Source organism: Pan troglodytes, chromosome X (genome assembly GCF_028858775.2).
Source record: "Pan troglodytes isolate AG18354 chromosome X, NHGRI_mPanTro3-v2.0_pri, whole genome shotgun sequence".
Classification (NCBI taxonomy): domain Eukaryota; kingdom Metazoa; phylum Chordata; class Mammalia; order Primates; family Hominidae; genus Pan; species Pan troglodytes.
Window position 1 is genome coordinate 84,160,617 of NC_072421.2, and position 24,013 is coordinate 84,184,629.

Genomic DNA, 24,013 nt, shown 5'->3' on the forward strand with positions numbered 1-24,013 from the left:
ATGCAAAGCTTGAACTCCTTAATCCTGCCTTAGAAGTAAGGACGTCTCAAGGTGTAAATTAAGTGTGTGTTATAGATGTAGGAGATAGTTGGGAGTGTTGGTAGTTCTAGTATTCAGGTGAGGAAAGTTTTGCAATAGGTAAACTTCATGATGTATCCCTCTAGATTTTTTTTTCCTTTGGCATTCAAAATGATTTCAGTGGAAAATGTAAGTCTATTAGTAACTGCAAACATAGCAACAATACTGTCTTATAATTGTATATAACTTTTAAAAATCTGTGGTAAAATACACATAACATAAAATGTATCTTCTTAGCTATTTGTAATTGTACAGCTTGGTAGCGTTAACTATATTCACATTGTTGTGCTGCAGACCACTGGAACTTTTTCATCTTGCAAAACTGAAATTCTATAGCCATTGAACAACAACTCCCCGTCTTCCCCTCTTTTCAACCCTTGGCAATCACATTCTTACTTTTTGTTTCCATGAATTTGACTACTTTAGATACTTCATGTAAGTGAAATCATATGGTATTTGTCTTATTGTGACTTCACTATTTCACTTAGCATGATGCCCAAAAGTTTCATCTATGTTGTAGCATGTGTCAGGATTCCCTTCCTTTTTAAGTTGTTTGGCACTTGTAACCTTGAAACCAGTGTTTAGATATGTTGACTAATTACACGTATGTATCAGCTGGAGAAAATGCTATGGCATTTTGCACAAACTGCATGTTTTATTTATTTATCTTTCAATTTTCCATAGGACCAATCCTGCACCTCAATATAACTTAAAATAGAAATTAAAACAGACAGATTAGAAAGTGAAAATACGAAGTATATTTTGAAGTTAATGAATTATCTGCATTTGACCTGAACTATAACATGGTTATAATGATCAAATTCGTAGATTATTAAGTTTACATCTCTAATCCTAATGTGGTAAAAAACTTCTAGAATAGTGATGGGATTTGCCTGAGGTCACACAGCTCAATATGGCCAAACTAGTATATTAGATGTCTGTTGCTGTAAAACCAATTGTGATGGACAGCAACTGAAAATAACACCCATTTATTACCTTGCAGTTCTGTATGTTAGAAGTCTGGATGGGCTTGACTGGGTTTTCTTCTAGGGTCTTACAAGGCTGAAATCAACGTGGTAGCCAGGCTGGGCTCATATTGGAGGCTCTGTGGGGAATAACTGTCTCAAAAGCTCATTGAAATTTTTGGCAGAATTTAATTCATTATGATTGTAGGGCTTCTGTTGCTGTTTCCTTACTGGCTGTCAGTACAGGGCTGAGTTTGGCTTACTAAAATCATTTGCATTCCTTGTTGTGGCCCCCTCCATCTTCAAACTGGTAGTGGTATGTTCTTTGTTTTTCTTTGCACTTTATTTTATTTATTTATTTATTATTTTTGAGACAGTATGTTGCTGTCTCACCCAGGCTGGAGTGCAGTGGCACGATCATAGCTCATTGCAACCTCAAACTCCTAGGCTCAAGTGATCCTTCTGCCTCAGCCTCCTGAGTAGCGAGGACTACAGGTGTGTGACATGATGCTCAGATAATGCTTTAATTTTTTGTAGAGATGGCTGTCTTGCTATGTTACGCAGGCTCGTCTCAAACTCCTGGCCTCAAGTGATCCTCCTTCCTCAGCCTCCCAAAGTGCTGGGTTATAGGCATGAACCACCACACCTGGCTCTCCTCTCCACTTTTAAAGGGCTTACATGATTAAATTGGCTCACCTGGACAATCTCATTTTTTATTAACACAGAGTGAACTGATTTGTTATTTTAATCACATTGGCAGAATTTCTCTTGCTGTGTAATGTAACATAATCTTGGGCATGATAGCTCATGATATTCACAATTCTATTAAGTAGGGCTGGAAATCTTGTCATGGAGACAATTTTGAAATTCTACCTACTGCAACTGGGATTAGAACTCAGATTTCACTTTAAGTGCTTTCCACTGCACTACCTTGAATATCTACGATTGTTCAAGGTACTTTTATTTTAAGATTAGTTGCTAATATTTATCCATGAAGAGCAAAAGTTTAAAAGGAGTTTAAGTCTGCAAGGAAACTGGCTTCTGAGTTTATTGATTGAATGTGTGTGCTTCCAGACTGTATCACTATCCATAGAGACTAATGCAGGCAGGTTAATAGTGATCAGCTTTCTGGTGGACTTGCTCAAGTTCTTAAGATATCCTAAATTGTAATATTAACACCATGCTGCTGCATTTTCTGATTGCCATTCAAACTTGAAATGCTAACTGTTGAGGTTATCGTGAGATTATAGACTGACAATATTACAGGCTGATGATTATTGATGAGACTTCATTTATCAGGCATGGAAAACATTATTTTGGCTAGTTGCAATAGTATCCTTCTTGCTGGTATTAACATGTCCTTTGCAATAACCATTAAAGAAAGTCTGTTTGATGACACAAAGGAAAAGTCAGTGACCTTTCAAAAAAAAAAAAAAAAAAAAAAACCAGCGGCAGTTACAGCAAATTACACAGAAGCCTTCCCAAGGCAGTGGAGCTTAACAAAACATGGCCCCAGGAAACCTAATACCTTGAGATGTTTCTTCTGTGGTCAAATACTACGGTTAGCATGTAGTAAATTCACTAGTTTAGCTGGAGTGGAGGACTCATTTAAGTAGTAATTGGAGAAAAGGCAAAAAAGATATATTGGAGCAGGTTACCAGACTAAATCATTTAGACTTTATTTTGTATGCAGTCAGAAATATTGAAGGTTCTGGAGCAAAATATGACATAATGAAGGGGGTATTTCATCAAAATTCATTGCAGTTTATTTAGAATGGATTGGAACACATTGAGGCAACCTGTTACAAATAACTAGGGCATGAAGGGATGAAGGCTTGAATTAGAGTGTCAGAAGTAAAAAACATGGAGAGAAGTGAAATATTGCAACACATATTATGATGGAACAAAAATATTGAAGACTCTAAATGAAAGGAGAGGACAAGGAGAGAAGTTTGTAGTTTTGGCAACGGAGAGCATTCCTATATTGCTGACAGAGCAGGAAAAGGGTGGAAAGTGGGATTTGAGGGAAGAATACGCAGAATGTAAGGCACCAGTGGAATGTGTCCAAATGTGAATGTTAATTTCTTATCCATTCATCATAAGTTTTCCACAGTGATACTTTGTAAACTCAAGAATAACTTTGTTTTACAAACATTGTATCTCACAGTGATATGATACACAATAGAAGGGGAAATATTTATTTAATTTGATTCAGTCTAAGATTTACTAATGTGCGGCTGGGCGAAGTGACTCTCACCCATAATCCCAGTATTTTGGGAGGCTGAGGTGGGCGGATCACTTGAGGCCAGGAGTTTGAGACCAGCCTGACCAACATGGCAAAACCCCGTCTCTACTAAAAATGCAAAAAATTAGTCGGGCGTGGTGGGGCGTGCCTATAGTCCCAGCTACTTGGGAGGCTGAGACAGGAGAATCACTTGAACCCGGGAAGCAGAGGTTGCAGTGGGTTGAGATTGCACCACTGCGCTCCAGCCTGGGTGACAGAGTGAGACTCTGTCTCAAAAAAAAAAAAAAAAAAAAAAAAAAAAAAAAGATTTACTAAGGTGCATTGATTCTACTGATGTTAACAGGAATTACACAAGCAGAAAGAGAAAAGGTTGCTAATAATTCAAGTCATACACTAGCATTTATGTTATAAAATCATTGTTAATTATATGAAGGTCTTTATTAGAATTCAGTGAATTTAGGACAAAAAGTAAACTTGTTTAAAGGTGCTAACATCAGATTTAAAGCACATTTCATTTAAATAGGGAACAGAGTCAAGTAAATGAAGTATAAAATACCTTCACAGTTATACTTCCTATCAAGTGTGTAGTCAACCCATAAATTGTCTATGCCATCAGATTTCTTTTGTTTTTGAAGGAAAAGAAACAGAAATTCAGTATTAGTGAGAGAAAGAAGCATCACCATTTTAAAACATAGCTATAAATAATTCAATTTATTATAATTATAAGATTAATACATAAACATGGGTCGTTCTACATGAGCCTTAACATTTTAATGCATGACCCATTGACAAGTGGAGGTTTTCCTTCATCCCCCTCAACAATCTTATGTTAATTTCCTTAACTTGCCTGATACTAACGAAATGCTGGTGTTGATGCTCTTAGTATATCTACGCTTAAGTTTGGGATATGCGTATAAGATCTGAAAAGGGTAGAAAATGCTAATAGAATCTAAATGATCTTCTCTCTGGTGTGTTTTTAATTCTTTGTATTGATCACTCCTGAAGACATGATGAACCATACTTTAAGTTCCCATGAACCAAGAGCTGATTGATGCCCAGTTTAACATAAGCACCATTTTATGAGAGTTACCATAGTGATCAGGTTCCAGTTATCAGCTTGAACAATTTAATATATGATTAATGTTAATTGCCCATTTTGCATGGATGACTTCTTCCTGGTTGCTGAATTGGTTGCTGCTGCCTTTGATCTAGTTGGAAATTCAATCCAGTGCAATAGTTAGGCAAGTGATCTGTTTGCCAGCACAGAAAAGATGGATTCAGTTTGCTGTGAGGTCAGAGTTTGTTTCTCTTCATAAACACTGGAAGGTCAGGTAGAGTTTAGCTACCATTGGCATCCTTAAAATGTTGTAATAAATGTCAGACCTAAGAGATTTTTATTAATCCACACAGCAGTTGGAAGTCTTACTGTTCTGGCAAAATAAAGAGATTCTTATTTAATATAACATGCACATTGAAATTCAGAGCAGCACTTTCATAGTCAGGTAAACAACGCCTTCAAAGCTAATGTCATTTTTGGTTTTCTGGCTTCTAATGTACGCTAAACAGTGACACATTCAGGTACTATCTCAAGGGATTTTAAATATCAGTGATAACTCTGAAAAGTAAATCCCAAGTCATTGGTAATGGCTTTCACTTCAGGAATTCAATTGCAGTGGTTTTTACAAGTTGCTGCTAATACCACTATATTTGCAGCAATTTTCACAGACTGTCCTGGGATGTTATAAGTGTTTCTTTAAGAAGTAGGAAGACAAGCTTTCATTGAAGGGATGACATAAACTGTGATTCCTTGTTGAATCAAGGACTGCTCATATGATTTATATTAAATATCTTTAAAGCTTATGACATCATTAATTAATTAACTGGATTTTTTCTTTGGAACAACAAAAATCACTCTTACTCAGTTGCTTACTCCTTGAATCACAAATGACATGAAACAAAAATAAATTCAACAGTCAAATTTAGTAATCTTAATGAATGATGTATGAGCTACCTTCTCTATCGCTCAACTTGGAATAGATATATCACAGAATGTGTCCTATCTTATTGACACTAGAAGACTTGCTGAAATTCTCTCTTAGGGAATTGCCAACTCTACAAAGTTTGTAAGCTTCAAGGTAATGCTCTGATGGTAATCCACTTCAACTGCAGAAATATGAAGTACTGTTAATATATATTTTAAGTTGGTTTATTTTTCAATCTCAGGAAGCTGGGTGAGTATTTCATTTCTTCTAAAGAAGTTTACAGAATGAAGGGGAAATCATATGAGGATAAATTATGTTAAAGGATGACCTGGGCCCAGAGAAATTATGATTATTTAGTGTAATTTCCCTTTAAATAACCTATAAATATTACACTTAATGTGAATTCTATAAAGCTGAATCTCTCCAAGATTTAGCTGAGGTATTTAATAAGTTTGACTATTTTATGGGGTTGTTTGCCTTGTACCATAACAACTTTCCTTTACAGTGTACATGAGTGATATATTGGCAGAGCCATTTGGATGGGAACTTTGTAAAAAGGCCTGTTTTATTTTACAGAGTACAAATAACCTTGTAATTAAACTGAAAACAAATAATTGCCAAGAAACAATTATCATTTAATTAAAGAGTAATTACATGGTTATTCGTGCCCTGTAAAATAAAGCATTACTAAGATCAGTAATGCAATCAACATTTTAGTAGAAGCAGGATGCTACAATGATGGACGTTTCAACCTATGCTGATTAAATTGTCATCCAAATAACAGTTACCTAGTTAAACCACCACATGTTTATTTGCCTTGATTAATATGTGAATATCTGCCTGATGCTAATACAGCTCTTAAAGATAAGAAGTATGGCAAGATCATATATCAAGAAAGATCCTTCCCAACTTTTTACAGAGTCCTCCACAATCTTTCATCGTGTTGTCAGGTTCGTGTTCTTTAAAATGAAATGCAGGAATGTCTAGGAATGTCGTACTATGGAGAATCAGTAGGTCTAATAGAATAAAGCTATCTTATATTTGTATGTAGGTATATTGACTATAAAGCACTTTCACAAACTTCATTCCAATTAATTTATTCTTGGGGCCCAAGTCTTTGTTCCAAAATTAAAAACAAAGAAATCTGAATGTGATATTTGATGACTGATAAATGTAAACAAGTTTGGAAGCAGGGATCTCACAACCATACTCACTAAAGGGTCAATCAGAAATTTTAAATAACAGGGCAAACACACGTCTCTATAACTACACCACAAGCTCCTGAAAGGCAAAACTTGTTCTAGGTTCTCACAATATATCAATGAAAAAATCAAACCAAAATCTTTGCCCTCGTTGAGGTTACATTTTACCCTCTGTGTCACTGATACCTAGCATTATACCACACACACACTTAATGGGTACCTAGTGCATGTTTGTTTACTAGATGACTGAATAAGTGATATCGTTACTGCCTATGTGTGACTACAGGGGCCTTTATTCCTTAAGCAGATCTTGAAGCTTGTAGGGCTTCTAAGTGAATAAGACAATGGGATCTATCCATAGCCTTCTTTACCCTTGTACACAGTCAGATTTGAGTTGATCATGTTTTGAAGCTGCTATAGTTATTGTGAAGTTCAAGATTTAAAAACACAATTATGTTATGATTAAATGAAACTGGCTCTCTGTTCTTGTGATCAAAGAGACCAGAGTAATTGAAGGAATATTTGGAAACTGTACAAGCAGTGAAAGATTGTTTCCTATGTATATTAATTAATTGATTTAATTAACTTTTTGCTGGATCTTACTTTCTGCTAGAAACCATGAGAATTGCTTAGGATACAGTAACAAACAAAACCAGACAAGTATGCTACCTTCACGGAGCTTAGATTCCAGTTGGGGAGACTCACAATTAATCATACCAACAACAGAAAATTATGAACTGAAATGAAAGTTAGGATGGATAATATGGTCCTCCTGGATTTTATAACATGTGGAATAGATAGTACCAAGCCATTTGTGAAATAAGCTGTGAAACCATTTTTTTTTTTTTTCAAATCTTCACCTTTAAGGTAGAACTACTGGACTAAGAGGCCTCTAATGCTTCCCAAGCCTGGGTCAGATTGTTGGAAAAGAGTTGCTTCAGATAGTGAGAATTGACCAAGAAATTTGGAACAGAACTAGTTAAACCTTATGGCTTTCAAAGTGTACTGTTAACTGCTGGCAGTCATATGGCTCATCACGTGGAAGTAGAGGGAGCATCAGGCTGCTTAGTTCTTGAGGCAGCCAGTCTGAAAGTGTTCATGAGAATGGAGATAGCACTGAGATGTTTACAGCGGAAAAATACAAAGACTAATCAGGTGTGTTTAAATAAAGTTAGTAGGCTTGAGTTCCGACAAATAGAAGGACACAAAAAAGCATTTAGAAAGTATAGATTTGATGAAGCTTATTCGATAAAATAATGTGTCTTTCTCTGATGCCTGGATATATTCCGATGAACATTTTTCAGTGATATTGGGATCCTTAGGACATTCGAAGTACATAGGATATTTCTGCTTCCAGCATTCCTTAAAAGAGTCAGAAAGCCATAAAATAGGGCAAAGGCAAACACGGTAAAACACTGAATTAAAGAAAATAAATTATGGCCCAGAATCAAGTAGAAAGAAGGAGAGGAGAGTCCATTTATAAAATTGAAACATCAAATGAGAAAAACAGAATCTTTTGCGCTAGATTGATATATAATATTGATGTACAGTGGAAGAAAATAACACTAGCACAGTGTATGAAAAATGAACTGGGTAACGATACCTCCGTGTAAGGTTGCTAGAAGTTGTTTTTCATTTAAAAGCAGAGTTTGTCTTACATTGATGGAGCATTTTGCTACTGCAAAGTTGATAGAGTGAGGTTTAACTTAAATTTCTTTGTAAACCAAAAGTCATTTTGGGGTATGTTCTCTATCTGAACCTCATACATTTTTGCTGCTAAAATTATTTAATATAGTATTTTGCAATATTTTGTCAAAACTCATATCATTCAGCTTTGTAAAATGCATTTCTACTAAAAGGCAACAGCAATATCTTAGGCAACATTAGAAAGTAATATTTGAAATATATTGGGTGACTCGAGAATAACTTGATCCTAATGTTCTATGACTTACAACTCTCTTCATGTAGTGACAGCTTTAAAATGATATTTTCAGTACCCTAACTCTATTACGGTACAAGATGGAGGCAACAGATACTGAATTTTTATTTCATTATTTTATGAATTAGCATTTGCAATTACAGTTTCTGAACTGCTCATGGGTGAAGAATGTACAAATGCAATGGGTTAGGTTAATGTTATAAGTTTATCATCAACTCATTAGTTAAAAACATCAATCAATCTGAGAGAAAAGACAGCCTAGACTGCAAAGGTGGCAGGTTTTGTTAGTGTGGCCACTCCAAGAGAGTGAACTGCTTGTTATACAGCTTGGTTTAAAAACTACATAGGAAAACAAAACCTACTGAGGGTGGTAACCCTTTGTTCCTCATTGGCTCCCAGCAGCTGCGGAAATGCTAATAAACATCAGCTTCTATTCTACATCTCTCAGCTCTTTACTATTCACCTCTGGCATGCTGGGCAGAGACTTAATCACTTCACATTCTATATAATCTTAATTCTGTGAGTCACTATCTCAGATCTCAGAAGCATTTATTAGTACTTCAGATCAAGTGTAGCTTTAAAAGCAGGGGTAACTTAGGGTTTCTCACACAACAGGTAAGCTGCATTGCAAAGTGCTGGCCTGTAAATGGAATCTAAACTAAAATTGATCCCTTATGGCGCTAATGTTTGCCATAACAATGGTGGGAAATTTAGCGGAAAGTAAAGAATTGGTCTCTTAGTAATCCACGAAAATAGTCTTTAATGTAAAATTCTATCACTTTTGGCAATTAAACAAGATTTAAAAGGTAAATATTGCAAGTGATGGTTTTCTCAAAAAGAGTACATTTTTAACCTTTATCTATATTTGTCTGTTTTTCAACAGTTCAAGACCCGGCAGGCCCCCTAAGCGTTCTTTGGGAATGTTGCAGGAAAATGCCCGCCTTCTGCCCCATGCAGTCCCAGGCCTCTTATCGCCAGGACTTATCACTCCGACAGGTAATAAAATCCATCTGATGATCAGCCATGTCTCTTCGTACTGCCCAGCATTTGAAATAAACCAATATTGATCTAACTGCCTTGTCCTTCAGAGCTTTTCAAGCTCTATTAGAGGTTACATTACTGAATTTTTTTATGTGTTCGTGAAAACAAGTTTTTTTACTTGAGCGACAAATCAAATGGATGTGATTTTAAAAATTGTCGTATCATTGCAGAAAATCCCTTTCAAGGCCTTATTGTTTGTATATATGTATATGTTTCTGTGCTAGGGACAGGAATGGAGGCACTGGCCCAAACAGCATCATCTCGAAGCCTCCTATAGGGTGCAGCACTCCTGTATACTTAGGTCTCAGTAATATTCTTTTAGTTTCCAGTGGTTCTGGGCATTCATGTATGTTGTCCAAGTTATTACTCTAGGTTAAAAAGTAGACCTAAAATGCATCCTTGGTATAGGAGCCTTATGATTAGAGAAGAAGAAGGTGCAGGTGGTCATTGTCCTGAACAATGTCTTAGTGTTTTTCATTGAACGCTGTGAATAACTGGTAAAACTCCACTGTTATAAATTAGCATTGAACTTTGTTGAGTCCCTAAAAAAGTACCTGAGAGTACACAAAAACACTTAAAAATAAGCTTAATATTTCTATAATTGAATCTTTAAAAATCATTAAAGCTATTACATCATAGAAAATGAATTTAATAACAATGATATCTTTATACATAATGATACGAACATTTATAAAGCATCTGTTGTGTTCTGGGTACTCATTTCTAGGCATTGTAAAAATATACGAGTAGTGGTCCTTGCCACGCTAGAACTGGGGAGAGTGGAATGTAAATTAATAATTGCATTAAAGTGTCATAGAGGCCAAAATACAAGCACATACAAGGTGCTATAATATCATGTAAATGGAAGCAGTTATATCAATTTTGGTAAGTTGGGTAATACTCCATAAGATGGAAACTTTGGAGCTGTATTTTGTAGGCTGAGCATTGGACAGATGCAGAATCAGAGGAAGAGCATTCCAAGCAGATAGAAGAGTACAGATAGATGAGAAAAAGCCCAGTGTGTTATGGGGAGTAGCAGTTAAGTTGAAGAGACTGGAGCAGAGCTTTAAGGTAGAAGACTTATAGGTGATGTGGTTGGAATAGAAAGGGAGGGAAAAGCCAGCTTCTGAAACCAGTTTTTGATTTACCATGTTAAGCAATTTAAGTTTTTCCCTTTAGACCAGTGGTTTCCAAAGTGTCTTTCAGGACTTTCCTTACTGGCTGACATAGAAGTGAGGAAGTACTTACATGCTCCACACTTCTGCCTCAGTTAGAATTTTATATGTTCTCCTTCACTTATGATTTTGTTTTGTTTTATTCTTAAAGAAACTTCTATAGGTAAAAGGAGCCCTTGCTAAGGAACTGAGTAAATGATCAGAAAACAATTGCCTGGAGGGTTGATAGCAATGAAGGTAATGAAATGAAGGAATATCCGTTGCTACTGTCCAAAGGAGAAATATTGAGGGCCTGAAGGCAAATCCAATAGAATGGAGAAAAGGTTCTGAGTGCTTCAGTAATTAGAGTTAATCACACTTGATAATTGATTAAATGTAGAGGCTAAGGTGGTGGTCTAGGATGATTCACGTCTAGCTTGGGTGATAGGCTGGATGATGGTATAATTAACTCAGACAGAGAACTTGGGAAGACACTCAGGCTTTGAGGGGGAAGATAATGAATTTTCAACTTTAAATATTTATAAACAAATTCTGATATAAGAGAGTAGCCCTGTGCATATAAATGAAGATAGAAAGCATAACAACATCTGAAATATATCTTGGTATTCAATGAATGACCATCTATTTCTTGCCTCCTGAAATACATTCCTAGAGCCTAGAAAGAGTACCATGCAAATAATCAAATCTGTGTCCTGGTTTTGTGGGAATGTACAGATGAAAGAAGAAAAGAATTTTAAAATTGCCTTGAAGCTAAATCATTTTGAGTAAACATTAGTAGGTTATTTGTTGAGGAAAAGCTCTAATATATATTAAGTTCTTTTTATGTACTAGCCGTGGGTGCCAAGTGTTTTATATATACTTCATTTAATCTTCATAGTAGCCTTATGGACAATGACTTCATTTTTAAGGTAAACAATCTATGGCTCTGCGAGTTTAAATTATTTGCTTAAGGTCACAAAGCAAGTGAGTGGCAGAACTGAGTTTCTTTTTTTTAATTTTATTTAGTTTAATTAATTTATTTTTGTTTGTACATATTGTTTCATCACCCAGGTATTAAGCTTATTACCCAATAGTAATGTTTTCTGCTCCTCTCCCTCTTCCTGCCCCTTCTCAAGTAGACCCCAGTATCTGTTGTTTCTTTCTTTGTGTTCATAAATTCTTATCATTTATCTCCCACTTATAAGTGAGAACATGCGGTATTTGGTTTTCTATTCCTGTATTAGTTTGCTAAGGATAATAGTCCTCAGCTCCATCCATGTTCCTACAAAAGACATGATCTCTTTTTATGGCTGCATAGTATTCCATGGTGTATATATACCACATTTTCTTTTTTCAATCTGTTATTGATGGGCATTTAGGTTGATTCTGTGTCTTTGCTATCATGAATAGTGCTGCAATGAACATTCACGTGCATGTTTCTTTATCATAGCATGATATATTTTCCTCAGGGTATATATACCCAGTAATAGAATTTCAGGCTGGTAGTTCTGCTTTTAACTCTTTGAGGAATTGCCATACTGCTTTTGACAATGGTTGAACTAATTTACCCTTCCACCAACAATGTATAAGTGTTCCTTTTCTCTGCAAACTCGTCAGCATGTTTTCTGACTTTTTAGTAATAGCCATTTTGATTGGTGAAAGATGGTATTTCATTGTGGTTTTGATTTACCACAAATCTAATGATCACAAAATCTAATGATACCACAAAATGTAATGATCAGTGATATTTAGCTTTTCTTCATATGCTTGTTGGCTGCGTGTATGTCTCCTTTTGGAAAGTTTCTGCTTGTGTCCTTTGCCCACTTTTTTTTTTTTTTTTTTTTTTTTTTTTTTTTTGAGATGGAGTCTTGCTCTGTCGCCCAGGCTGGAGTGCAGTGGCGCAATCTCGGCTCACTGCAACCTCTGCCTCCTGGGCTCACGCCATTCTCCTGCCTCAGCCTCCCGAGTAGCTGGGACTACAGGCACGCACCACCACACCCGGCTAAATTTTTTTGTATTTTTAGTAGAGACGAGGTTTCACCATGTTAGCCAGGATGGTCTCAATCTCCTGACCTCACGATCCACCCACCTCAGCCTCCCAAAGTGCTGGGATTACGGTTGTGAGCCACCACGCCTGGCCCTTTGCCCGCTTTTTAATGGGGTTGTTTGTTTTTCTCTGGTAAATTTGTTAAAGTTTCTTATAGATGCTGGATACTAGACCTTTGTCAGATGCATAGTTTGCAAATATTTTTTTTTCCGTCGTGTAGGTTGTCTGTTTACTCTGTTGATAGTTTCTTTTGCTGTGCATAAGCCCTTAAGTTTAATTAGATCCCACTTGTCAATTTTTGCTTTTGTCGTGATTGCTTTTGGTGTCTATGTCATGAAATCTTTGCCCATTCCTATGTCTAGGATGGTATTGCCTTGGTTGTCTTCAAGGGATTTTATAATTTTGGGTTTTACATTTAAGTCTTTAATCCATCTTGAGTTGATTTCTGTATATGGTGTAAGGAAGGGGTCCAGTTTGTCTTCTGCATATGGCTAGCAAATTATCAAAGTGCCATTTATTGAATAAGAAAGTTTTCTTCCTATTCCTTATTTTTGTCTGCTTTGTTGAAGATCAGGTGGTCATAGATGCATAGCATTATTTCTGGGTGCTCCAAACTGTTCCATTGGTCTGTGTGCCTGTTTTTGTATGAATACAATGCTGTTTTGGTCACTGTAGCCTTGTAGTGTAGTTTGAAGTTGGGTAACATGATGCCTCCAGCTTTGTTCTTTTTGCTTATGATTGCCTTGGCTATTTGGGCTCTTTTTTGGTTCCAGATAAATTTTAAAATAGGTTTTTCTAGTTCTATGAAGAATGCCATTGGTAGTCTGACAGGAATAGTATTGAATCTGTAAATTGCTTTGGGCAGTATGGCCATTTTAATGATATTGATTATTCCCATCCATGAGCATGGGATGTTTTTCAATTTGCTTATGTCTTCTATGACTTCTTTGAGCAGTGTTTTGTAATTCTCATTGTAGAGATTTTCACCTCCCTGGTGAGCTCTATTCCTAGATGTTTTATTGATTTTATGACAATTGTGAATGGGATTGCCTTTCTTATTTGGCTCTCAGTTTGGCTGTTATTGGTGTATAGGAATGCTAGTGAGTTTTGTATATTGGTTTTGTATCCTGCAACTTTGCTGAAGTTGTTTATCAGCTGGAGCAGCTTTGGGGCTGAGACAATGGAGTTTTCTAGATACAAAATCATGTCACCTGCAAATGGAGATATATCAACTTCCTTTCTTCCTAGTGGGATGCCCTCTGTTTCTTTCTCTTGCCTGATTGCTCTGGCTAGGAGCTCCAATAATATGTTGAATAGAAAAGTTCAGAAAGGGCATCCTTATCTTGTTACCGTTTTCAAGAGAAATGCTTTCAGCCTTTGCCCATTCAGTATAATGTTGGCTGTGGGTTTCTCATAGATGGCTCTTATTATTTTAAGGTATGTTCCTTTAATACCTAGTTTATTGAGGGTTTTTAACATGAAGATGTGTTGAATTTTATCATAAACCAGTTCTGCATCTATTGAGATAATCATGTGGTTTTTGTCTTTAGTTCTGTTTATGTTATTAATCACATCTATTGATTTGAATATGTTGAACCAGCCTTACATCCTGAGGATGAAGCCTACTTGATCTTGATAGTTTATCTTTTTGATGTGCTTCTGAATTCAATTTGCAAGTGTTTTGTTCTGGATTTTTTCATCGATGTTCATGAAGGGCATTGGCCTGAAGTTTTCTTTTTTGTTGTGTCTCTTCCAGGCTTCAGTATCAAGATGATCATGGCCTCATAGAATGAGTTAGGGAGGAGTCCCTCCTCTTTAATTTTTTGGAATAGCTTCAGTAGGAATAATACCAGCTCTTCTTTATACATCTGGTAAAATTTAGCTATGAATCCAACAGATCCCAGGTTTGTTTTGGTTGGGAGGCTATTTATTATGGATTCAATTTCAGAGTGTGTTATTGGTCTGTTCAGAGAATCACTTTCTTCCTGGCTCAGTTTTGGAGGGTGTGTATGTCCAGGAATTTATCCATCTCTTGTAGGTTTTTTAATTTTATGTGTGTAGAGGTCTTCGTAGTAGTTTCTGATGATTGTTTTTATTTCTGTGGTGTCAGTAATAACATTCCCTTCATCATCTCTAATTGTGTTTATTTGTATCTTCTCTCTTTTTTCCTTATTAGTCTCGCTAGTGGCCTATGTATTTTATTAAATTTTTCAAAAAAACTTCCTGGATTTGTTTATCTTTTGAATTTTTGTTGTTGTTGTTGTTTCTCAATTACCTTGAGTTCAGCTCTGATTTTTTTTTATTTCTTCTCTTGTGCTAGCCTTGGGCTTGATTTGTTCCTGCTTCTCTAATTATATCAGTTGTGAAGTTAGGTCGTTAATTTGAGATCTTTCTAACTTTTTTATGTTTACATTTAGTGGTATGAATTTTCCTCTTAATACCGCCTTAGCTTTGTCCCAGAGATTCTGGTGTGTTGTGTCTTTGTTCTCTTTATTTTCAAAGTACTTTTTGATTTCTACCTTAATTTCATTATTTACCCAAAAGTCATTCAGGAGCATGTTGCTTAATTCCCATGTAATTGTATGGTTTTGAATCATTTTCATCGTCTTCACTTCTGTTTTTATTGTGCTGTGGTCCAAGAGTGTGTTTTGTATGATTTTGGTTCTTTAAAAATTTGTCGAGGATTGTTTTATGTCCAATTATGTGGCTGATTTTAAAGTATGTGCCATGTGGTGGTGAGAATGTATATTCTGTTGTTTTTGGCTGGAGAGTTATGTAAAGTTCTATCAGACCCAGTTGGTCCAATGTTGAATTAAGGTCTTGAATATCTTTGTTCATTTTCTGCCTCAATGATTTGCCTAATACTTTCATTGGAGGGCTGAAGTCTCTTACTATTATTATGTGGGAGTCTATGTCTCTTTGTAGGTCTCCAAGAACTTGTTTTATGAATCTGGGTGCTTCTGGGTTGAGTGCATATATATTTAGGATAGTCAGGTCTTCTTGCTGAATTAAACACTTTACCATTATGTAATGCCCCTTCTTAAAAATATTTCATTGGTTGGAAATCTGTTTTTTCTGAAATTAAGGTTGCAACTCCTGCTTTTTTTCTGTTTTCCATTTGCTTGGTAGATTTTTCTCCATCCCTTTATTTTTGAGCCTATGAGTGTCATTAATTGTGAGATGGGTCTCTTGAAGACAGCATGCCTTTAGGTCTTGCCTTTTTATCCATCTTGCCACTATGTGCCTTTTAAGTGGGGCATTTAGCCCATTTACATTCAAGGTTAGTATTGATATTTGTGGATTTTATCCTGTCATTGTGCTATTAGCTTGCTATTATGTTGGCTTGTTTTTGTAGTTGCTTTAGGGTGACACTGGTCTGTGTGTTTAAGTGTGTTTTTATATTAGCTGGCAGTGGTCTTCCCTCTCTTTGCTTAGTGCTCCTTTCAAGATCTTTTGTAAGACAGGTCTGGTGGTAAGGAATTCATTCAACATTTGCTAATCTGAAAAGGATCTTATTTCTCCTTCACTTAGGAAGCTACGTTTGGCTGGATATGAAATTCTTCATTGAAGATTTTTTTCTTTAAGAATGTTGAATATAGGCTTCCAATTCCTTCTGGCTTACAGGGTTTCAGCTAAGAGGTCCACTGTTAGCCTGATATGGTTACTTTTGTAGATGACCTGCCCTTTCTTTCTAGCTGCCTTTACCATTCTTACTTTCATTTTGACCTTGGAAAATCTGATGATTATGTGTCTTGGGGATGATCTTGTGTAGAATCTTGCAGCAGTTCTCTGTATTTCCTGAATTTGACGGTTGACCTCTCTAGCAAGTTTGGGGAAGTCTTCATGGATGACATTCTGAAATATGTTTTTCAAGTTACTCATACTGTCACACTCCTTGGATTCAAGCTTTGTTTTACTTCCTGCCACTTGGCTTTACCATCAAGTGAGCCATTGAGACAAAACTCTTCAATTTTTAGTCCTTTGCTTGTGCCTAGAATGGGATTATAGAGCTAGACAAAACGTTGAGTGAGGAAAGACATGAGCACATTTGTTAAAGATGCAGACAGTTAAAAAAGTAATCAAGGGAAGGTGGAGGAATCTGCAGAGCTCTACATAAATTCCTTCCTTAGTTTACATGAATTTATTTTATATGCCCAACAGTATCTTATTCACCTGCATTCAAATGTGTGGAGGAAAAGTTAAATTGTTGGTCTTTTTTCCTCAGCAGGTGCATGCAAAAAATGCCAGTGAAAAGGGTTAGAAAAGGTTCAGGCATCATTCTTAGATTTATTTCAGAATAGTCCTTTAATTTATATAGCTTGACATGTAAATCATCCAGGATGCAGTATAATGTTAGGTGTGCCATATTGCTTTATTTGCATACTATAAAGATAAAGTCTTCTATTTTTATCTGATTTTATTTTCTTCTGTAATTTGTATTTTTGTTTTAATTTAAAAGAAATTTATTTTACTCTTGGTTATATTTTTCCTACATAAGGAAACCTGATTTATTTAAACTCCACTAGTTCAGAATTTGTGAGAGTTCAGACAGTGTATATGCCAAAGTCTCTGGTATTAGTAAGAATATCTTATTTAGCAAATTAAATGTATGAACAATAAGTGTGTGTGTATGTGAATATGTGCACAAATGTAGTGTCATTAAAATATTTTGGGGTTATTTAGGTACCTGAAATCACTTTAGTAAGATCTGTTATACAAGTAATCAACATATTAATTAATACTAATGCATCTTTATTCACTAAGGTAAGTCCCTTAGGATCTATTCTTGATAATATTATCAGATATTCATTTAGATATTATATCTATGTAACTATCGACATATATACTATTGAAATAGATTTAGAGCTATATATGCATTCATTCTTTCATTTAACATTTATTTATTGAACATCTGCTCTGTACCAAGCAATATAAGAATACATTATAACACTAAAATAACATTCATTTTGTGAGTTAGAGTTTTCCCAGATTCCAACTAGCCTTTCTCTAGATGTTCCAAAATAATGAAGTTAGACTGCTTGTTGCCTTTATATATTTGAACTACTGATATTCCCATCTTATGTATTTCTGTCTTTGTTTCCATCATACAATCAATAGCTTAATTCCCCAATAGCTCATTCTGATATAAGTATCCCATTTTCTAGTATTTTCTGTAAAACATTTAGGGATACACAGGGAGAAAAGGAGAGGGAATATTATATACATCCTTCTCTGTATCTCTGCAGAAGTGCTAATATCTCTGGATCACACTGATGGGATGGATTTGTTGTTTGTGCCTTTGAGTTTCCCAAAAGATGATGGCTTCCCTTTCCTCAGCTTATGAAGCATTTCTAATAGACAGATGTGAAATTTGGCCTGAGAAAGATTTAAACGGACAGCTTACAAGGAAGAAATAAAGTGCTTCAGATGAAAATTCTGTGGTGTTCATTCCTTAAAAGGTTCTTAAGCTGGTTTGTTTATTCTAGCTATATCATGGCAAAATTGTTTTTTAAGAATGTCAGATGCCATTCATGTCTTCAGGTAACTAAGCCCATGAAGATTCAATTCAGCAATAGTACCTACAGCACTCAACTCGGGATTAGCAAAAGCAAAAGTAGAATTACATCTAGTGTTGACAGTGTGAATTCAATCTCATAATATAAGGCCAATTAACTTCATTGCATCATTGGTATCAGTATCCCTCTTTTCATGATGCATTTCAAATTTTTACTCACTTAGATTGGATGCTAAGAAGTGGTCATAAAGAGATGTCCTAGGACATTCTCAGTTTAAAAAAAATATCAAGCCCTCATTCTAGAAAACAAACTAACCATTCTGATAGTTTCCTTAAATCAAATAATTTTTTCCTTTTTTAGCAGTAAAAAATAGTTTAATTGACATAAAGACAATCACACAGGAGATGAAGTTATTACTCAAATCAATCTCTAAAGGCTTGTAGGTTAGGGTTTTTTTGGACAATTCTGTGGGCAGGGGACTGAAAAATGGGTGCTGCTGATTGGTTGAGGAATGAAATCATAGGGGTGTGGAAAACAGTTTTCATGTGCTGATCCTGTCTCTTGATGGGATCGCAGGATAAGTCGAATCCTAAGTCATGAATCTGGGTGGGGTCAGGCTGAAAAAAATCTCCAAAAACCAACCTTAGATTCTACTATAGTGATGTTATCTACAGGAGCAACTGGGGAAGTCACAAATCTTAAGACTTCAGGCCACATGTCTCCTGAGCAGTATTGGGTTAGAATAATACATCTATATTTTATCAGAACTCAGGCCCCTCCCATAATCCCAATCTTGTTGCTTTACATTAATTTTACCTAGGCAGTTTTATTCCCAGAACAGGGAGTGGACTAGTTTGAAGGAGGAACTATTATCATCCTTGCTTCAAAGTTAAACTTTAAACTAAATTCCTCCAAAATTTACCTTGGCCTATGCCCAGGAATGACCAAGGACAGCTTGGAGGTTAGAAGCAAAATGGAGTCAACTATGTCAGATTTCTTTTACTGTCATAATTTTGCAAAGGCACTTTCAATCTCCCTCTTTCAGTTTCAGCACACCTCTATCCTGAGTTGTGAGCTAAGGAGATGGGAAAAAGCTGATGACTGCTGTAACTACTTCCTGCTGACAGGGGGTGGAGTTGGAGTCAGGATTGCTCCTTGGATGAGAGGAGTGAAAGCAGTGAAGCTGTTTTACAGTGTCTAAAAACATACCTTTTCCTAGGACTACCTTTGGGTTTTTAAATGAGCAATATTGGAAAGTATGCTTCATATCATATAAACAGCATATGGTGTTTTTTATGTCATTGCATTTTCTTTAATTCTTGGGTGCTCACAAAGAAACATTGGCATAATAGGAGCCAGAGTTTGAATTACTAATATTTCTAACGTAGAGTTTAGACTAACATGCATTTGCAGATTCTCTACTAAAGAAAAAGCTTAAACACATCAGCTTAATAATTAGAACTACATTTATTATATTAGCTGAATCTCAGTTTCCCAAACACAAATTTTTGTTTTAAGATGTCTGTCAGTGCTCCTTATTCTATATGTAGTATATTTATTTTAACTTAAAAATGTCTCCCCCCAATTTTTTAGGCTCCTGCCAATAATATTTGTCCTGCATGGCTGGGTCATAAGGCAGAAGATATTGCTTATTTCTGGAGGTGGAGGGGAGAAATTTAAGCAAACCTATAGGATGTTGGTGATGGTGATGGTGATGATGATAGTAATGATGATGATGACATATGATAATAATCTATATAGTGCTTTACCAAACATCCTCACATCTTTAATGTCTGTATATGTATATGCATGTAGCTCTATGTTATAAAGAACTATTTTCAATTGTTTCTCATTTGATCCTCTCAGCAATCTGGTGAGGTAAGCATTTTTAGCGTTTCTGATTAGGAAATGAAGAAAATGAGTTTTTAAGAAGCTCAGTGACTTACTCTAAATCTCAGAGACAATAAAGATTTGAGCCAGAATTTATAAGGCCAGGCTTTTTATTTATCATAAACACCATACTTTCCCAAATATGCTGAACTATCTCTGAAAAAAACAAACAAAAAAACCCTGGGTATTAAAAATTGAGGTTATGAATCTTCAGGCTCGTATTGGAACCGCTTAAGTTAAATGTAGGAGATCAGATGTTTGGTGTTTCAGAAATAGGAAATCCTTGGAATAATCCATCTATTTATCTGTCGTTGATCACATAACTTCAATAAAATAAAACACTTTAATTTTCTTTTTTGCTCCTTCTTATAGTAGTTTACATGTGGGGCAGCTAGTATAAAAACGGTTGATGATTATTGTTATTATTTGTTGTGGCTATAATTTTTCCTTCTAAGAAGTATGCAAAATCTTCTGAATGACTGCAACCTACTTTTTGTATAGAGAAAGGTAACAGTTATAAATTGTTCCTTGTGACAATTCCTGAGTGAATTACTTTGATATATATGGCTAATGAATTAATATGATTAAGTTAATGAGAAATGCAAGTGTTGCCAAACTCCACTACTCTGGCAGTAATGTTGCTCCACATTTGCAGTTTTAGCTTCCCCCTGTGTTGAGAGGATCACTGATGCCTACACACTGTCATTGTGATAAATGATGTATCCCACAGTGCCCTGCTTTCCATCTGGTCCATCCTCAAACCATCCCCAAATGAGAGATCTCTTACAAAAATTACATAGTCACAAGCCAAGTCTATTGGATTATAAAAAGACATTTCCATCCCTAGGGCCCATCCTTCAACCACATTTTCCCCATAATTCACAAATTACATGAAATAAAATACACAAGTTTTCACCTACTACTTGTGTTACTTTTTCATTGTCTGCTCTTTATTCTGGCGAGCTTTTGTTTTCCAGGGCAGAAAGGGAACATTTACATAGCACAATAAAGCTTTCCGTTGTATAATATGCCTGACAAATGATAAGCTGCCTTGTTACTACTTTATTTTATTGGATGGAGTGGATGGCTGTACTAAAATAACCCATTATACTAAAGCATGTAGTTTATCAAAAGATATTCCGTATCCTTCTTAAACAAAATACATTTTATCAATCATCCAAGGGATTCTGCAGAGCAAAATAGAGTGTCTATCATTTCCTATTGAAGAATTAAAGAGTAATAAAATTTGTCATATACAAGTATCACCTACATATTGTGACCAAAAATGAGTAACAAAATGTATCCTTGGCACCTAGAACTCACCTTTTAAAAATTGATAGACAATAAGGTATTCTGCCATTTTAATCAACCAAAGGTTGGAGAACAGGAATTGAGTACTTTGATTGTAGTGGTGAAAATGTTTTCTTGTAACTTCTTAGCTCCCTTTCTGGCAATGTCTAAAATCTAGATCATGTTTTGAACTAATTTTCAGTTTATGTTCAATGTAGGAAAAATTCTGAGAGCTCTCAAAATGGTAGTTCTTAGTAACACATTCATACACATACCTGAGTCAAGGTAGAGAATGCCCAAACGTAGAGCTTAAAAATGTTATTAATACCTGTCTTTGTTTTCCCAGAGGGCTCTTATTTAACTCTTTTAATGTATACCTGAAAGTGTCAGGTGAGAATGCTTTTTGAAACACTGTGTTAGATCAAACTGGGTTAGCAAATCGTGCTTTCTACATGATTAGTAGAAATGAAAATTAGAATTCCCAGACTAAATTACAACATAAAAAGGGGCAGTTACACTCTGACTTAATTTATTATTTTTTTTCTGAATTCTCAGCAGTAATGACATTTCCTTTCTCAGTAGTGTTACTTGCGTAATCAAGGGACCAACAGAGAAGAACTATATTTTTAGTAATATAGAAAACCCTTTCTCCCTTAAACCTTATTTGACAATATATGAAGTCACACAAACACCTGTAAAAAGAGTAACTGAAGTGGGTCATAGTAGATAGCAATGAATATTAAATTGAGGTGAGGGTAAGAAAGGAGGGCGATTTTCTCATATAGCACCAATATTGGGTGAAAATTTAATAATCAGTTGGTAGATGTCTGCCTATCTATAGTTATTTGAGAAGACTAAGGTCCTTGTTCACAACTACATTCTTTAAAAAAGGTTTTACTGAGGTATAATTGACATGAAATAAATTGTACATAGAAAGTACAATTTGAGAATTTTGGACTGTTGCTCACCTATGAAACCATCACCACAGTCAAGATAGTGAGCATACTCATTTTCTCAACCTTTCTATTACTACATCCTTTCTTCCCTGTCTGTCTCCCAGGTAACCACTGATCTGTATTCTGTCAATATATATTAGTTTGTATTTTCTAGCATTTTATATAAAGAGATTATGTAGAGAATGCACTATTTTTTGTCTGACTTCTTTCCTTTAGCATAATTTTATTGAGATTCCAAATTGTTGTGTATATCAATAGTTCATTCATTTTTATTGCTTAGCAGCAAGTATTTTATGGTATGAATATAACATAATTTGTTTATATATTTCACTCTTTCAGACATTGGAGTTCTTTTCCCAGTTTTTAGCTATTGTGATTGACACTGCTTTAAGGCTTTATGTATACATTTTGTGTGGAAATGTTTTCATTTACCTTGATTAAAACTAGAAATGGAATTGCTGGGTTGTATGGTGAGTGTATGTCTATGTTTATAGGAAACTTTAAAACTGTCTTCCCAAGTCGTGTCATTTTGCATTCCTGTCAGCTATGTATGGTTGTTCATATCATTGCCAACACTTACTGTGTCCAGTCTTAGAAATATATTTTCAACAATATATCCCACCTGAATTCAAACATTTTGCCAACATACTGTCTCCTGTCTAGAAGCGGATTTTTGCATTAAAGTAAGTCATACTTTGTTTGATCATGACTCAGTATAAATTAGTATCTATTTATGCTTAAATACAGGTTTATAGTCTAGGAGTAATGGAAACTGAGGAACAGAGTGAAGGGCATATTATCTGGGGATGGCTCTCTACAGCATCATGGACCTTGATGTTGTGAAAAGGAACTAAAAGAGCAAGAGAGAGGAGCATAGAGAAAGTGGAAAGGTGACCCAAACAAATTCTTCCTACTTCTCAGTTTTGCTTAGGGTCAGTCTAGTATATAAAACAAATATTTGCAAACTAAAAGTTGGAATCATACTATTTATGACTTTGTTATAGTCACACAGTTGGCTTTTTGATCTGGATCACATTTAAAGCTGAAAAAGATATCCTTTGGAAGGAAAAAGCAACTTCCTGCAAGGCTAAAGGAGAAAAATTATTTTCCTTGTATTTGTGGCAAGGGCATTGTGAAAAAAAAGCATACTTTTTGGACTTAGGGTACTCTGGCCACAAGAGATAAAAGACCCATGTTTAGTTTCAAAGGAAAAACTCTTAAGATATTACACCTCATTGTAAACGTGTGAATTGAATTCTAAGCTTAATTAAAGTAATTAGGTAAATGGATAAATAAATGGGAAGAGATATTACCCTTAAACTGTCTGAAATGTATGGCATTTTGTCACAGTATTAAAGTGAAATTGAAGTTTGAGGTCAAACAGTGTCTGGTATGCATTTTAATGAAAAATACATGATTTAGAGAAGTAAATCTTTTTATTTTCAGAGTGTAACCACTATGCTTCATACTTTTTAAAAATTGGGACCCAGGCTAATATTTGGCTTCTGTAGATAATTTTTTGAATTTTTAAAATATATTATACTTGTACATATTTACGAAGTACATATGAAATGCTATTACATGTGTAGAATGTGTAATGACCAAGTCAGGGTATTCAAGATATCCATCACCTGAGTATTTATCATTTCTATGTGTTGGGTACATTTCAGGTCCTGTCTTGTAGCTATTTTGAAAAATGCAATACATT

The 24,013-nt window shown here is 35.3% G+C and overlaps 1 protein-coding gene across 6 annotated transcripts in view; it reads left to right on the forward strand.

Annotated features, from left to right (window-relative positions):
* The window catches only part of DACH2 (dachshund family transcription factor 2), a 676,921-nt gene that overhangs the window by 343,472 nt on the left and 309,436 nt on the right, over positions 1-24,013 (forward strand). For all 6 annotated transcript variants that reach the window (XM_016943980.2, XM_016943979.3, XM_016943977.3 and 3 more), the window contains one exon: positions 9,295-9,407. In XM_016943980.2, coding sequence (XP_016799469.1) covers positions 9,295-9,407 — 113 coding nt within the window. The remainder of the gene's footprint in view (positions 1-9,294; positions 9,408-24,013) is intronic.